Here is a 16,388-nt window from a genome sequence, read left to right as displayed (position 1 = left end):
GTCTGCTTAGAGAGAGTCCCTGCCCACACTCTGGGATCTTACACTGACCATCACTGAGTGATTGGAGCTAAAACAGCAATAAAACTGAGTAAAATTGTAACGTAAAGGGTGAAAAATTGTCTTTATTCTGTAAGCAGCACAATGGGATTGGGATTCAAGAATTTTCTTTTATGGGAAACCACCTTTAACTGCAATGTGCTAGAACAATAGAAGCAAGATAGGGCTCACACTTGCAGGGGCAGGTGGGTGCATTGTGGAACGCATGGATGCATCATATCTCACTATATTATCCTTGGTAATGTGGTCGATCTGTGAATTCTACCCCCTGCAAGTCTGTAATTGATAAACCAACCATGGTCATCTGTTTTAGCAATAAGGGTGCTTCTGCAGCTGTGTAAATGATCACAAATTCATTTGGCCAGGCTGCGCCATGTATGAGTATCTTAGCTGAGGATTTACAGATCATCACCATCTATTAAAAAGGTACATAATTCGAAAGGTGCAAAGAGTTTGTATGTTCTCTCCATGCTTGCATGGGTTTCCTCCCACAAAACATACTGGTAGGTTGATTAGATTGTGAGCCCCATGGGGAACAGGGACTGATTTGGTAGCTCTGTGCAGCACTGCGTAATCTGTGTGCGCTATATAAATAATAATAATTATTAAAGGTCACTCCTCACCAATCACAGCGCCACACAATGAGTAGAGGCTGTGCTAGGTATTGCACGTTAGCCTCATTCATTTGACCTTGCCTGGGGTGCACAACATGAAACTGGGCAATAGCAGGAATATCAAATCTCATCCCGGTCCCGCTAATCCTCAATCTGATAGTGAGTAACTATTATACCAGAAGAAAACCCTTCGAAACTATATTCCGGTCCTTTGTCTGCAACGACGGAAGATTCGGTCACATCTAATCTAAGGACTAAAGGCTGGTTCTGCAAACACAACTCTTAGCAGTATCACCACAAGCTTGGGCTCTACTCAGAGACGCCCTCAACAGCTCATTCTCCCCGCAGGCTCTACGAACTCGCAGCATCCACAGCCACACACACACACTGCTCTCAGGAGACTGCTCCGCGACTGCGCACTCCCCTGCTGTCACATGACCGCTCCCAGCGTGCTCCGCGGCAGTGTCATGGCAGCGCGCTGATGCAGGGAAGCCGCACATGTGTACAGGTGAGAGAGAGAGAGGCAGCGTCACGTGTCATGACAGCTCTTCATGGAGGACTAGGGATGATAGACTGACAGCCTATACTCAGCAGCATCAGGGGTGTAATGTGCGGAGCACTCACACATCTCATACCTTATCGCTTATTACTGTAATGTGCCATGTAATGATCTACCTGCAGGGACATGTGGTAATGTAGGTGCAGCAGATAGGATGGTGCTGCTATAAATTGATAAGTTGTAGAACATTTTTGTGTGATTTTATAGAGTTTGATCATCCAGCGTCTGATGTTTCTTTGACTACTGGACCCTTGTGTGCTCCCTGGGTGACGTCATGTCTTTTTTTCTACATTGTGACATCATAATCCTTTCACACCAGGGGTGTATTTACAGTATTATTGTGGGGACGTAATATATAGAGGTTATTATTGATAACTACCATCATCTACATCCAGCGAATGGAAAAAAATGTTTTTTTTTTATTAACAGTTGCAGCATTGTCCACATTGGTACTGCCAAAAAAAGTGCACCCACCATAAAGGTCTTCTGTTATTAATAGTACAAACATGCTGTACCTTTTATGTGTGTATTATTTATGTAATTGAAAGCTTGACCCCCCAAAAAACAATCTCAATCTATAGATAAAATACAAATCTTTATTAATTCATCCATAAAATTGAAATGTAGCAAATGGTAAAACGCATTATGATAGAAATTTATGGGGCAATCGTTATTACCTTGTTGGTAAAATATCCCATATGATCTAATACCACTGTAACCCACACAAATAATAGCATAGTACAGTGGTGGCTAACCTATGGCATGGGTGCCAGAAGAGGCACACAGAGCCCTCTCTGTGGGCACCCAGGCCATCACCAGAGAGGACTCCAGGTATCTTCCTGCAGTCCCAAACAGGCCAGGACTTGTGTGCACAGAGCTATTTTAAAGTGACAGTGCTATCTGGGACTACTGGGGGGCGGAAAGGTGTGGACAGATCTGTATTATCATTATGTAGCTCCTGCCCTGACAATTCTTCCTGTTTATGGGACCCTGGAGGGAAGCTACAATAATCATCCACATTTTTTTTAATTTTCTGCTTTATTGGTGTTCTCAAAGTGCCGATAAGAAGGAAAACTGTGACAGAGCAGGGAGTGTAAATCACTAATTACATTTCTGTGTTGGCACTTTGCGATAAATAAGTCGGTCTTGGTTGTAGTTTGGGCACTTGGTCTCTAAAAGGTTCGCCATCACTGGCAAAGTAGATGATATAAATATAGTGTAACCATATACATATATACAAAGTAATAAATATACAGGGATACATGAGTTATACTATATCAACTAGACCAGCGATGGCTAACCTATGGCACTGGTGCCAGAGGTGGCACTCAGAGCCCTTTCTGTGGGCACTCAGGCCATCACCAGAGATGACTCCAGGTATCTTCCTACAGTCCCAGACAGCCCAGGACTTGCTGTGCACAGAGCTATTTTAAAGTGACAGCTCTACCTGGGACTATTTTCTGCTTTATTGGTGTCCTCAGGGGCTGGTATCAATGAAAACTGTGACAGAGAAGGGAGTATAAATCACAAATTAAATTTCTGTGTTGGCACTTTGCGATAAATAAGCGGGTCTTTGTTGTAGTTTGGGCACTCGGCCTCTAAAAGGTTTGCCATCACTGAACTAGACTGTTTATAATCTAATATCTTATGTGTTTTAATAACAATTTAATTTATAAAGATGTTTTTGTGCCACCAGTCTATAACTATTGTTAAATTTTAACCAGACAATAAGAGCTGCTGATTCAAGAACTTCATTTAATGATGTTATGCATATACTCATAGTGCACTGTTTATATTTGTATCTTCATTGCAGGCATCTGAATTATCAGTGAAAAATACAGTTAACACCTGTCTATTCTCCCCCATCTGAATTCTCGTCTGTGTCATTCTGCACTGCTCCATTTGAATGTGGACCGCTCTGGAATTAGATGTTCTCCGGGGCTTTCAACCCTCCCTGCAAACTCATCAGTACGAGTCAGAGGCAAATGCTGGTAAGAGAAACTGCCCTTACATATTGGGAATTTACAGTTTATGGTAAACTTGGCAATTTATGTTCCATCAACGTGTCTAAAGCCTAATGCCCGGTGTATTTGGACAAACTTACTCTGCGCTTGCGAGCTTGATTAGCTAAAGTCTGTACGTTTTAAGTTTTCAATGTACATGTTGAATCATATAGAAGTTGTCCTACCTGATCTACTTTCTGCATGCCCTATTTGGTTCCAATTAGCGTAGCCAAATATTGGCTATAGCAGAACACTCTTGTGAAAAATGGCCCCTATGTTGGAGGACTCTGGTTAAGCAAAAGTTGTAATAATATCTATACAAGCACCAAAACCACAATATCTCAACCTTTAAAGGGGTATTCCCATCTGGGCATTTACATTTAATTAAATTCATTTGCCTTATGTAAACATTTCTTCAATTGGATGTTAATTAAAAAAAATGTTCCTGTGTGAAGATAATTTCTCATAAATGTAGTGATGTTGTCCCTTAGAAACCAGATAGCTTCCACGGATATGACCACGTCACACTCTGGCAGCGGTGGCCAGACTTGCGCTATAGAGTCCTGCCTGACCACCAGGATTCAGCGTTCATTGCCACAGGACGGCTGTAGGACCTGCAGTAACTCCCGGACATTTTATATACAATAACCTTTCGTTTCTTTGTGCACTCACTCCAGCAGAGGTGGCCGTAACCGAGAAAGCTATCTCATTTCTAAGGGACCATATCACTACATTTATGAGAAATTATCTTCACACAAGAACATTTTTTTTAATAACATTTAATTGAAGAAATGTTTACATATGGCAGATTAATGAAACTGAATGTGAGTGCCCAGATGAGAATACCCCTTTAATGACCAGGCCCTTTTTTGTTTTTGCGTTTCCACTTTTCTCCACCCACAAAAATCTATAACTACTTTATTTTTTCATGTAAAGAGCTCTGTGAGGGCTCCTTTTCTGCACTTCATAGTGATGGTATTTAATATTCCATAAATTCTACTGAGAAGTGGCAAAAAAAAATCCAAAAGCCGTGAAATTGGTGAAAAAACACACTTGTGTTATTTTGTTGTGGGCATGATTTTTACAGCTTTCACTGTGCTCCCCAAATGATACGTGTCCTAAATTCATTGGGTCGGATCACGAGGATGGTAAATTTATATAGGTTTTATAAAGTTTTCATACATTTATAAAAGTTAAAACCTCCTGTACAGAAAAAAAAAATATTTTGCCATGTTCTGGTGCTTATAACTTTTTCATACTGTAGTGTACGTTGATGTGGTGTGTGGTGTAATTTTTTTGAGAGATGAGATGATGTTTTCGAGTCTACCATTTTGAGGACTGTACAGCCTTTTGATCACTTTTTATAAAATTGTTTATGTTGCAAAATGACGAAAAAGTGCAATTTCCGACTTACGAAAACTTGTTGAAAACAAAGTGCTTCCAAGCCATCCTGTATTAACCCCTTATTGACATGTGACCTAGTAGTAGTAGTAGTAGTAGTAGTAAGAGTTATGACACCAGAGGTCAAGATCCAGTAGCATCCAGACTAAGAAATTTCTAATATCAGTGGTTAGTAATTTGTACTGTGTTAGCCTTATAGAGCAGAAGAAGGGTGAAGAAAACTGGCAATACCATTTTGAGGCTAACTGAATATATTTGGTGGTGAGCTTTTGAGAATACTAGTTCTCTTCGTCAGACATGATGTTATGCATGAAACAGAAATTTCACAGCATTTTATACACATCGGGCAGTTGTCTGATGATATAGGGGTTACATCCAAGGCAGAATCACCTAGGACAGTGGTGGTGTACCTATGGCATGTGTGCCAGAGAGGGCACGCACACCATCTCCACTGCCGTCTCTGTAGAACTGGCCAGGCAGGAAAAGATGCTGATTGCCGATCACTCCAGCGATCTCTCTTACTGTGGGCTGCATTAGACCTGCTCTGTGCTCAACAGTGCTGCCTAGAGACACAGTAGCAGGTCAGTGCCCGCCCCTCCACTCCCTCCTCCTGCCCCTTCAGCCCGGGAACACAAGGAGAGTGAGAGAGAACTGCCCGGAGCACGCAGCAGCCGGTGCCCAGTGAGTAGAGAAGTGCAGCAGGAGGCTGGAGCTGCTGTGTGTGTTACACAGGCAGCAGTCAGGCAGCTTTGGGACACTAAACAACTATAGGTGCTTATCGTTTAGTGTCCCAAACTGCCCTGTATGACACATGTCTGTGGCCACAGATATACTGCCCCTGGTCCAGATCTCTGGTCTCTGTGCTATGCTGCCAGTGACCCTGGGGTGCACTACACTGCCCTCACTGACATCATGGCACAGGTGCCCAGAGCTCTGGACCAAGGGAAGTGTATATATATATATATATATATATATGTATATATGTATGTGTGTGTGTGGCCACAGACAAGTGTCATATGTGGTGATTTGATGGTAAATTCACCTGCCTGGTTCCATGTAGATTTGCTGTTCAGTGCACCCACCCTCCACCCTACAACACGCACATTACCCTACACACCCCCTGACGAATTAAAAAATCCTTCATATTGCCCCTGGATGGGGGTAGTGTTCCTCACTGGATGGAGGTAGTGTTCCTCACTGGATGGAGGTAGTGTTCCTCACTGGATGGAGGTAGTGTTCCTCACTGGATGGGAGTAGTGTTCCTCACCGGATGGGGGTAGTGATCCTCACCGGATGGGGGTAGTGATCCTCACCGGATGGGGGTAGTGATCCTCACCGGATGGGGGTAGTGATCCTCACCGGATGGGGGTAGTGATCCTCACCGGATGGGGGTAGTGATCCTCACCGGATGGGGGTAGTGATCCTCACCGGATGGGGGTAGTGATCCTCACCGGATGGGGGTAGTGATCCTCACCGGATGGGGGTAGTGATCCTCACCGGATGGGGGTTGTGATCCTCACCGGATGGGGGTTGTGATCCTCACCGGATGGGGGTTGTGATCCTCACCGGATGGGGGTAGTGTTGTACTGGTAATGGTCATCATGTAGCAGTATTATATGTCCCATATAGAGTGGTATGGTGTGATTTTTGGCTAAATAGACGTGTTGGCACTTCGAGATGATTACATGGACTTTGGTTTGGAGTTTGGGCACTTGGTCTCTAAAAGGTTCGCCATCACTGACCTAGGAGATCAGCTGCAGGACGATGCACTGTAGGCCTCATTTTGAATGTCATGCTGTGTGCACCTGAGGCAGCAGAGAATCTTGTACGAGGGCATGCAGTGTCCGAAACAGTCAGCTGAGAGGTTTACTCCACCAGTGGTAAGGAAGAGGTGCTTTTGGGGGGTATATAGTGTCCTATGATGTCCCTCCGCTGCTTCTCTCTGGGACCCGACAGGAGGAACAAAGGTCTTACCAACCCCATTTGTGACTGCGTGAAGCATAAGAGGTATGACTGGGGCTGACTCTCTATGTGCCCGCCATCCAACTAAGGTCCCATTTCGCTAGAACCTACTCTGCAGGTCCCGGCTGTCGGTGGACCTCAGCACTGACCTTCGGTGTGTGAGCGAGGGATGCAGGTGGCATCAGTGTTGGAATCAGTAGAGGCACACTACTGGCGAGTTGAGGTAGCACATGGAGCCGCCATGTTGGAATCACACTTGGCTATGGTGGTGGCGGCTATCAAGCTGGAAGGATAGTGGTTGATGCCTCAGGTGGAATTACAGGTTGTAGCAGGAGCTAGTGCTTTTGAGGTTTCCAATGTTATTAGTTGTCCATGTTGGAATCACGCTTGGCTGTGATTTCGGCCATCAAACTGGAAAGGAAGTAGCTGATGCCTCGGGTGAAATAACAAAGAGTTGAAGGTGTTCTTGCGTTTAAGGTCCCATATGCTGAATTTGAATTTTCTGGTTCCTGCAGGTTTACATGGAGACGGGAAGCAAAAGGAATTTCCATCACTTCAATTGTCAGTAAAATATAAAAACTTTACTTTATTTAGATAAAAACTAGAGATGTACATCCGTAGAAAGCGATCTAACTTCCTGACTGCAAACTGAAGCAAACAGGGATCCTCCTCTCCTTGCACTTCATAGTGGACAACATGTATTCACATGGTGGTGAGCTGACTATTTTTTCTAGAAACATTTGGTATATTTAAAGACAGTCCAGGTTGTAGTAGGAGGTAGTGCTGTGTCCGTCCTATCACCTCCATAGCCAGGCCACTATCCCGTCTCCGGTAATATTAGTTTGATAGTTATTGTCTGTATGCAGTATTTGGTTTTATTGGTGGTATTTATGTCCTGTGATTTATAATATCTGGAATGGTATTTTGTGCTGTGTTGTGGTTGTTTGGGCATCTGTAGTGATGGTTACTAATGTAGCCCCTTAAAGTTGAGGAGTATGCGTCTCTCGGACCAATAAAGGTTGTGCACCACTGCTGTAGTGCATCTGATGTAAATTGCTAATAAAGGCTTAATGTTCCTACCCTTTCAGTTCTACACTTGCCTTTTCTACAGCAATAACCTTTTCATATTGTTGTTTAGCTTTCCTTATCAGTAGCTTTAAGCCGTCATTATATCAAGTTAAATCCATTCATTACACTGATAAACAATCGCATCTTCTGGTATTTTCACAGAAGTGTGTTAATTTCTTCTTGCTTTCTTCCAATTTACTTGTTTTAAGGAGCCATTTGCTGCTTGAGAAGTTCAGACAACATGAGACATGATAGAACTGACAATGTTTTTGCTGGTCTTTTTTTTTTTTTGGATAGAAAAAATGCATGACTGAACATTTGAGGCTTTGAAGCTTGTGCTGTGCAAGCAGACAAATACTGTATTGTGACAGCACAGAAGAGTCCTTAAGTCACCTCTAGTTATTTTATAAGAACATTAGATTTGGAATCAAATAAGATAAACATGGCCCAACCTTGGCCAGAAGTTGAGCTTAATATATATAGTCAGTGGAGCGTGCTTCCTTGTACTGACCTATTAGTACTTTACCTTTTAATTGGCTTGTATCTTGCATATTCAAAAGAGATGCAAAATCCTTGATCTAATTGTATTCATGTTTAAAGACCTGCACATCAGTGGAGAGGTGATGAAATATCTCCAATCTCCAATTCTAACAAATAGAAAAGAGGCAAAAAATCTTGAGTTGAGTAGAAAATTGAGTAGGAAATTCTAAGTGATGGAAACATTGATATTAACACGTTAGCGACGCTAGACGATATAGATCGTCTTTTTTCGCGAGTACTTCGCGCAAAAAGACGATCTATATCGTCATACATTGAAACTGTCACCATGTGTAAACACATGGTGACAAGTCCGTGACGACAGCTGTCAACGACAGCGGATCGTCACGGACATCGGGCCAGGGACCTATTACAGCCGTCCCTGCCCGACGATCACTGTGATTGGTCAGGGGATCCAGCCTGACCAATCACTGTTAAAGAGGGAGGGGAGAGCTGGTTCCCAGCTGATTCTGTCATATTTCGTGACAGAAGTGACAGGATCAGAGCCGCGAACCGAAGCTCTGTCCCCTCAGTGTGTGGAAAGTTCCCCCTCATAAACAAATACCCCCCAAAACCCAATCCGACCCCCTCCACACCCCTGTTCTTCATCTTTATTCAGTGTGACAGCCGGAGCTGTCATTTTTTTTTCGTGTGATTAGGGCTAGTGGTCAGGGCTAGTGGTCAGGGCTAGTGGTCAGGGCTAGTGATCAGGGCTAGTGATCAGGGCTAGTGATCAGGGCTAGTGATCAGGGCTAGTGATCAGGGCTAGTGGTTAGGGCTGCAGAATATCTATAGTGATTAGGGTCAGTGATTAGGGTTAGTGATCAGGGCTAGTGATCAGGGATAGTGATTAGGAATAGTGGTTAGGGCTGCTGAATATCTATAGTGATTAGGGTCAGCGATTAGGGTTAGTGATCAGAGCTAGATGTTAGGGATATATACTGTATACACAAAAGCAGTATATAAAAGCGTGCGTTATTACATATACTTACACCTACACAGACCTTCAGCGTTTGTATCCCTTCCTGTGCTGACATTTCAGTTACTGTTTCTTGTTTTATCATAAAATTTAAAAAAAAATAAAAAAACTAAAAAAATACAAAAAAAATATAGTTTCTAGTTTTATAGATATAGTATCAGTTTAGTACTGTAGGGGTACATTATTACATATACTTACACCTACACAGATCTTCAGCGTTTGTATCCCTTCCTGCGCTAACGTTTCAGTTAGTTTTTTGTTTTACCATAAAATAAAAAAAACTATTAAAAAAATACTAAAAAACAAAAAATACAAAAAAATATAGTTTCTAGCATGGCTAAACGGGTGTATTCTGCGGATGAGGCCTATGCCTTCATGTGTTCAGATACAGACACTGCAAGTGATGAAGAACACTTTCTAATGTCCTCCTCTAGTGACAGTGATGAAACCTCACAAAGGCGCAGTAGGCAGAGTGAAGAGCAGTCAAGTGACCCAGGTTGGGAGCCCCCAAATATGTTTTCTCCCCAAATTCCAGCATTCAGTTCCAACCCAGGAATAAATATTAATACAGATGGGTACAAGGAACTTGATTTTTTTTTTTTTTTTTTTTTACAGAGGAATTTGTAGACCTAATGGTTACACAGACAAATCTGTATGCAGAACAGTTTCTGGCCGGTCACCCCACATCTTATTATGCTAGAAGCCAGAGTTGGCACCCAACTAATGCCACAGAATTAAAAAAATTCTGGGGGCTCTTTCTTAATATGGGACTTGTTAAAAAGCCTAGCATCCGGTCATATTGGTCCAGTGACGTTTTATACCACACACCAATGTACAGGGCTGTAATGACAAGACCACATTTTGAGGCGCTGTTAAAATTTCTGCATTACAGCGATAATAGTCAGTGTCCTGCTGCTGGTGACCATGCCCAAGACCGATTGTACAAAATTAGGCCAGTAGTGACTCATTTTAAAGAGAAATTTATGGAAGTTTACACCCCACAAAAAAATGTAGCCATCGACGAGTCACTTGTACTTTTTAGAGGTAGGCTTAAATTTCGGCAATATCTGCCAAGCAAAAGAGCTAGATACGGAATCAAAATTTACAAGCTCTGTGAAAGTGAAAGCGGATACACCTACAAATTCCGTATCTATGAGGGAAAGGACTCCCAGATCTGTCCACCTGAGTGCCCCCCTGTCCTAACCACAAGCGGTAAAATTGTATGGGATCTTTTATTCCCCCCTGATTTTATTCCCCCCTGATTTCTATACAAGTGTCCCTCTCTTTCAGTGCCTCCTTGAAAAAGGAACAGTGGCCTGCGGAACAATAAGGAGGAATCAAAGAGGCCTCCCAAAAAATCTGGTGGACCTTAAATTGAGATGGGGTGAAAGCAAGTCCTTGTGTCCGAGTAACATCATGCTGACAAAATATAAGGACCAGAGATGTGTTTGTCCTCACATCTATCCATGCAGATTACAGCACCCCTGTCTCTGTTAGAGGAACCAATACCACAGTCCTCAAGCCAGTCTGCATACAGGAGTACAGCCAACACATGGGAGGGGTTGATCTAGCCGATCAAATACTACAGCCATATAATGCGATCCGCAAGTTCCGCAGTTGGTACAAAAAGGTTGCAGTGCATTTAGTGCAAACTGCATTGTATAATTGTTTTATCATTTACCGCAAGACCCGCCAACAAGTAACATACTTGGCATACCAAGAACAAGTAATAAAGCAATTACTGTTCCCAGAGGGTGAAGAGGGTGCGAGCACATCCCATACTAGTCACGCCAGCAGAATTGTGCCAGGACAACATTTCCCATCTGGGGGCAAGCTGGGCAGTGCTGTATACTACTGGGGGCAAGCTGGGCAGTGCTGTATACTACTGGGGGCAATCTGGGCAGTGCTGTATACTACTGGGGGCAAGCTGGGCAGTGCTGTATACTACTGGGGGCAAGCTGGGCAGTGCTGTATACTACTGGGGGCAAGCTGGGCAGTGCTGTATACTACTGGGGGCAAGCTGGGCAGTGCTGTATACTACTGGGGGCAAGCTGGGCAGTGCTGTATACTACTGGGGGCAAGCTGGGCAGTGCTGTATACTACTGGGGGCAAGCTGGGCAGTGCTGTATACTACTGGGGGCAAGCTGGGCAGTGCTGTATACTACTGGGGGCAAGCTGGGCAGTGCTGTATACTACTGGGGGCAAGCTGGGCAGTGCTGTATACTACTGGGGGCAAGCTGGGCAGTGCTGTATACTACTGGGGGCAAGCTGGGCAGTGCTGTATACTACTGGGGGCAGGCTGGGCAGTGCTGTATACTACTGGGGGCAGGCTGGGCAGTGCTGTATACTACTGGGGGCAGGGGGGGTGGCTGTATACTACTGGTGGCAGGCTGGGATGGCTGTATACTACTGGGGGCAGGCTGGCTATATACTGGGGGGGGGGGTGTCTGTGACCAATCCATTTCCCACCCTCGGCTTATACTCGAGTCAATAGGTTTTCCCAGTTTTGGTGGTAAAATTAGGGGTCTCGGCCTATACTCGGGTTGGCTTATACTCGAGTATATACGGTAATTTGGATGGTAAGATTGTCTGTCTGAAAAAAATTAGAATGAGAAAAATTGCTAATTTTTTTGCTACATTTCCCCTTTTTTAATAAAAAACCTGAATCATATCAACTAACATTTACCACGAACATAAAGCACAGTGTGTCAAGAAAAAACAATCTCAAAATAACACAGATAAGTTAATGTGTTCTGAAGTTATTATCAAACAAAATGATACGTCAGGTATGAAAAATAGGCTTGTGTCCTGAAGGCCATTTTAGGCTGTGTCCTTAAGGTGTTAATATACATATGAAAATGTATATTTCATGTATAATTTTTTTTTTTGTGCATTTGAAAATAAACATGCTAAAGTAGTCTTCAGACGTCTGATTTATAAATCCATTGAGTACCTTAATGCCTGTGTTGGGAAACTGTGATTTCTGCTGCTAGATTCTTAAAGGTAATCTACCATCATAATGAAGCATTATAAACCAGGGGCACTTATTCATAGTTCCACGTGTCATGACTGTGGTAATATTACTATTACTAGATACTATGATATTTATACCAGTTCAGCTGTTCCCCTGTCTTTAGCTTGGTCACATAGTCTGTACATGTCCTGTGATTCTGCCTGATCCAATTCTTCCAATTCTTTCATTGCCTAGATAAAAACTTCCTTCTGTGATTGTGGATAACCAATTTTGTATTAGTAATTTTTGGAATTTAGGAATTAGCTGTATCTAAAATTATAATATTTTCATGGTATTAATGTCCCTGCACCATGCAATACTAAATAGACATAGTAAAATTAGTGATCCTTAGCCACTCTTGCTCCAGATAAAACTGTTGTATATCATCATCTTAAATTGCTCCGAGACATTTCTTTTTATAGCGCTATTTTTCAGAGTGCTCTACTCCAGCAGCAGGCAGGCAGGCAGGTGGATGTAAATTATGCTTACACATTATTCCAGGGCCCTTGAGTTTGTCATAATGTTAGATTTTCTTTACTGACCCTAGGGAACAGATTTTTGTTATAAAGTCTTCCCTTAGGAGCCAATGGAGCTGTCCAGTCCAAACTGATTACCGTAATATTCTTATCATACTGTAACACAGTATGGTAACTTATTATTTTAGTGTTAAGGAAGGTCCTTTCTTATGGACTTACTATGTATAAACCTTTTTTGTGCAGCTGCACCTCCTCTACCTTGAAATCGAGATTATACAGTCTTTGGGCTGTTCCTCCTGCCCACAAAAGTATTTTTATTTTTAACTTAAGCTCTACAACTGGAAGACAAATTACTACTTCCTTTCAAAAACACAATGAAGGTTCTGCATCAAATGTCCGCCCCAACAATAAGTCACCGTTCAGACCTTGACAAGATCAGAGCTGTAGAGTCGGTAAGCCAAACTTTCAACTTCAAATCCTCTGACTTCTTCTTCCGACTACGCAGTCTTGTTTTCCTGGTCACTCTAGCAGTTCTAAGACGAGTGCAAGTATTGCTTCCCTGTGCCTTTTTCCTCTGATCTGTAGTGGTGGAACTTACATAACTGATGGAAGCATTCAGTTGTGCAGGAGGTTGGTGTATTTAGGTTGCTGGTTACTGGTGTGCCCCCTTAAAATTGATATGACATTGTTGCCCTTGGACCAATAAATGTTGTTCTCCTCTGGCATAAATCCTTAGATAAGGAATGGAACAAAAATTTCAAGGATAATTTCATAATATTTACAATTTATTATATCTGTGCAATTGGAGTTGGTCCATCTTTTTCATGATTACAACTCTACCAAAATGGTCACCAACTCCACAGTCTAGGACACTGGGGAATTGGTTTTTTTTACATAAGTATTGTAAGTTTGTACAGTTTCTGTATAGCAGAAACTGCTATATTTTGTAAGTGTAACTACAGACAAAGTATTTTTTTTTGATCCTGTGACAATAGGATTTGTCATGGCCACAAGGATTAACAATTAAAGCTTCCTTGTAGTCACCTTTGAAGAATCTTGTGCCTGAACTAATGTTCAGTAATTGACCAGCATCCAGAGAACATCATCAGAGGTCACACTGGGCAGAGAGGTTAGTTTGTAACTAGGAGTCTTCTATAAATCTGTAAGTTTGGGACTTTCTGTACTGACAACCTTTGGTGTATTTTCTATAAAGTACAGGTGGTCCTCGGCTTAAGGACACCTGACTTACCGATGACCCCCTAGTTACAGAAGGACCTCTCTACCCTCTAGTGAAGCTCTCTGGATGCTTTACTTTAGTCCAAGGTTGCAATGATCAGATATAAGGTGTCTGTAATGAAGTCTTATTGATAATCATTGTACCCATGACAGCACAAAATTTTGAAAATCCAATTGTCAATGGGGCAATTTCTTTTTGTCTGGAGTGACAATTATAAAATATTCCTGTTCAGACTTATATACAAATTTAACTTAAGAACAAACCTAAAGAACCTATCTTGTACATAACCCGGGGACGGCCAGTAATATAAGATTACTAGCCCGCAGTGTACAGTATAAAATCCTAAAGGACATCTACCACCAGAATGAAGGATTGTAAATCCAGCACACTGACATACTGGTATGTGCCCCCTCTGGCAGGATCTGGTCTTCTTTTAACTTCTTATGCCATTGTTTTTATTAAGAAAAAGGCTTTACAAATTATGGAAATGAGCTTGAGGGGCCCGGGGCTCAGTTAAGAACTATGGAGCACCTTTGGCTAATTTTTTTTAAATTTTTACCCCCTTCACATTGCACCTTTTCTATACCTTTTTTGTTTTTTGTGTACACGGCCATGTAAGGGTTTATTTTTTGTGTAACAAATTTTACTTCTCAGTGACATTATTTATTAATGATGCATTTGTGTCACTTTCTTTTGGGCTCATTTTTTACGGCTTTCACTGTGCACTCCAAATTATACATTTACTTTTATTGTTTGGTTCGGTGCGAACACAGTGGTACCAAATTTTTATAGGTTTTTATTGTGTTTTAAAACCTTTTAAAAAAAATTAAAACAATGATCTTGTCATGTATCAAAAGTGCTATGAACTCTCGGGATAGTGATTTAATATTACCACTGTACAAGGCATTGGTCCGGCCTCACTTGGAATATGCTGTCCAGTTCTGGGCACCAGTCCATAAAAAGGATGCCCTGAAGCTAGAAAGGGTACAACGAAGAGCCACATAAAATAAAGGGGTATTATAGGGGGGAGGGTCTCATTTATGAGGAAATATTAAAACAACTAGATTTATTTAGACTGGAAAAGAGAGATCTATGAGGGGACATGATTAATTTATATAAATATATGAATGGTCCATAGATAAAATATGGTGGAAAGTTTAAAGATTAAATAAAAAGACAAGGGGGCACCCTCTCCATCTGGAGAAAACAAGGTTTAATCACCAGAGGCAACAAGGCTTTTTTTTTTTTTACTATGAGAACTGTCAATCTGTCCTCAGTCCTCAGGCGCTGGTCACAGTAGGGACAGCAGAGAGCTTCAAGAAGAATCTAGATGCCTTTTTACACATAAATAACATTGACAATTATGTTATATAGAAATGTTTCCCCTAAATCCCTTCCTCACCCAATCCCTTCACTTCCTTCTCTTCTTTGGTTGAACTTGATGGACATGTGCCTTTTTCAGCTGTATAACCTATGGTTACTGTACGGAATTCCGCTCAGACGGTGGGATTGGTAATGTCACAGCTTTTTCAGAAAGCAGGTTTAAGATCCAAACTGTACATTTATGTTGCAAACATCCAGCAGCACTCCGAAACGTAAAAGATTATGCAGCAGGATACCTTACTATCCCAGTGCGCCTATCCTAATACCTTGCACCAAAAACAAAGTCACAATGTCCATACGTTGCACAGGCCTCAAGCTGGTGGCCTGTTCCCAGGCTTCACTTCCGTTATGTAGTTCACTGCGGGCAATAACCGTTTTTATATTTTGATTGGGTATTTTGGGACGCGGCAATACCTAAATTGTTTGATTTTTTTTTTTATGTTTATTTCGTTTTATATCAGTTCTAGGGAAATGTGAATTTTTATTTTTTAACTTTTTAAAAATGCTTTAAAAAAATTAGGGCACGTTGTAATGAATATGCAGAAACCATACAGCCTTGGGTCTTACAAAGACCCAAGGCTGTCATGGAAACCAATCACCGCTTCCCGTGAGCTCAACTAAGATGGAAGCACCCATGCACCACTGTCTTTGAAATTCTGCTGGCGTCAATCAAGAGGTTAACACCCGCAATTGTTGCTAGCATTGATCCTGGTTGTTGGCGACAGGTGTTTGCTGCAATATGCAGCAAACCCCGTGGGGGCACACACCAGTATGTAAGGGTGATTGGTGTACAATCCTTCATTCTGGTGGTAGATGTTTCTTAAATATACTCAGGATAACAAAATAACACATTTTCTAATTCATTGTCATTAACAAAAATGCAGCATTTTCTCAGATCCGACCCTGGATCTTATGACTTTAGGATCTGCAGACCTCTTGTCTGGTGCTGCAGAGCTGAGCTGTTTTCTGCTCTCTGCCTGTAGCCCCTACCCCGGCTTTCCAGGACAAGCTCACACACACTGACTTCCTGCCAGCAAACAACACATCACAGCCTTAGGAGAGCTACAAGCTACAGGAAGTTCTTTATCCGGGGGAGGGA

At 42.2% G+C, this 16,388-nt stretch overlaps 1 protein-coding gene across 3 annotated transcripts in view; it reads left to right on the top strand.

Moving 5' to 3' along the window:
• The first annotated feature begins 810 nt into the window (after window positions 1–810).
• TTC27 (tetratricopeptide repeat domain 27) overlaps window positions 811–16,388 on the top strand; it is a 265,931-nt gene continuing 250,353 nt past the window's right edge. The window contains exons 1-2 of one of the 3 annotated variants that reach the window (XM_072140844.1): window positions 811–830; window positions 3,044–3,221. In XM_072140844.1, coding sequence (XP_071996945.1) covers window positions 3,137–3,221 — 85 coding nt within the window. In that variant the 5' untranslated portion in view covers window positions 811–830; window positions 3,044–3,136. Of the gene's footprint in view, window positions 831–1,039; window positions 1,180–1,346; window positions 1,367–3,043; window positions 3,222–16,388 lie in introns of those variants that run through there. The other 2 variants (XM_072140842.1, XM_072140843.1) reach the window with 2 other exon arrangements.

This window comes from Engystomops pustulosus, chromosome 3 (assembly GCF_040894005.1).
Source record: "Engystomops pustulosus chromosome 3, aEngPut4.maternal, whole genome shotgun sequence".
NCBI lineage: Eukaryota > Metazoa > Chordata > Amphibia > Anura > Leptodactylidae > Engystomops > Engystomops pustulosus.
The sequence above is the reverse complement of the archived record's forward strand: the minus strand, read 5'-3'. Positions and strand labels throughout refer to the sequence as shown.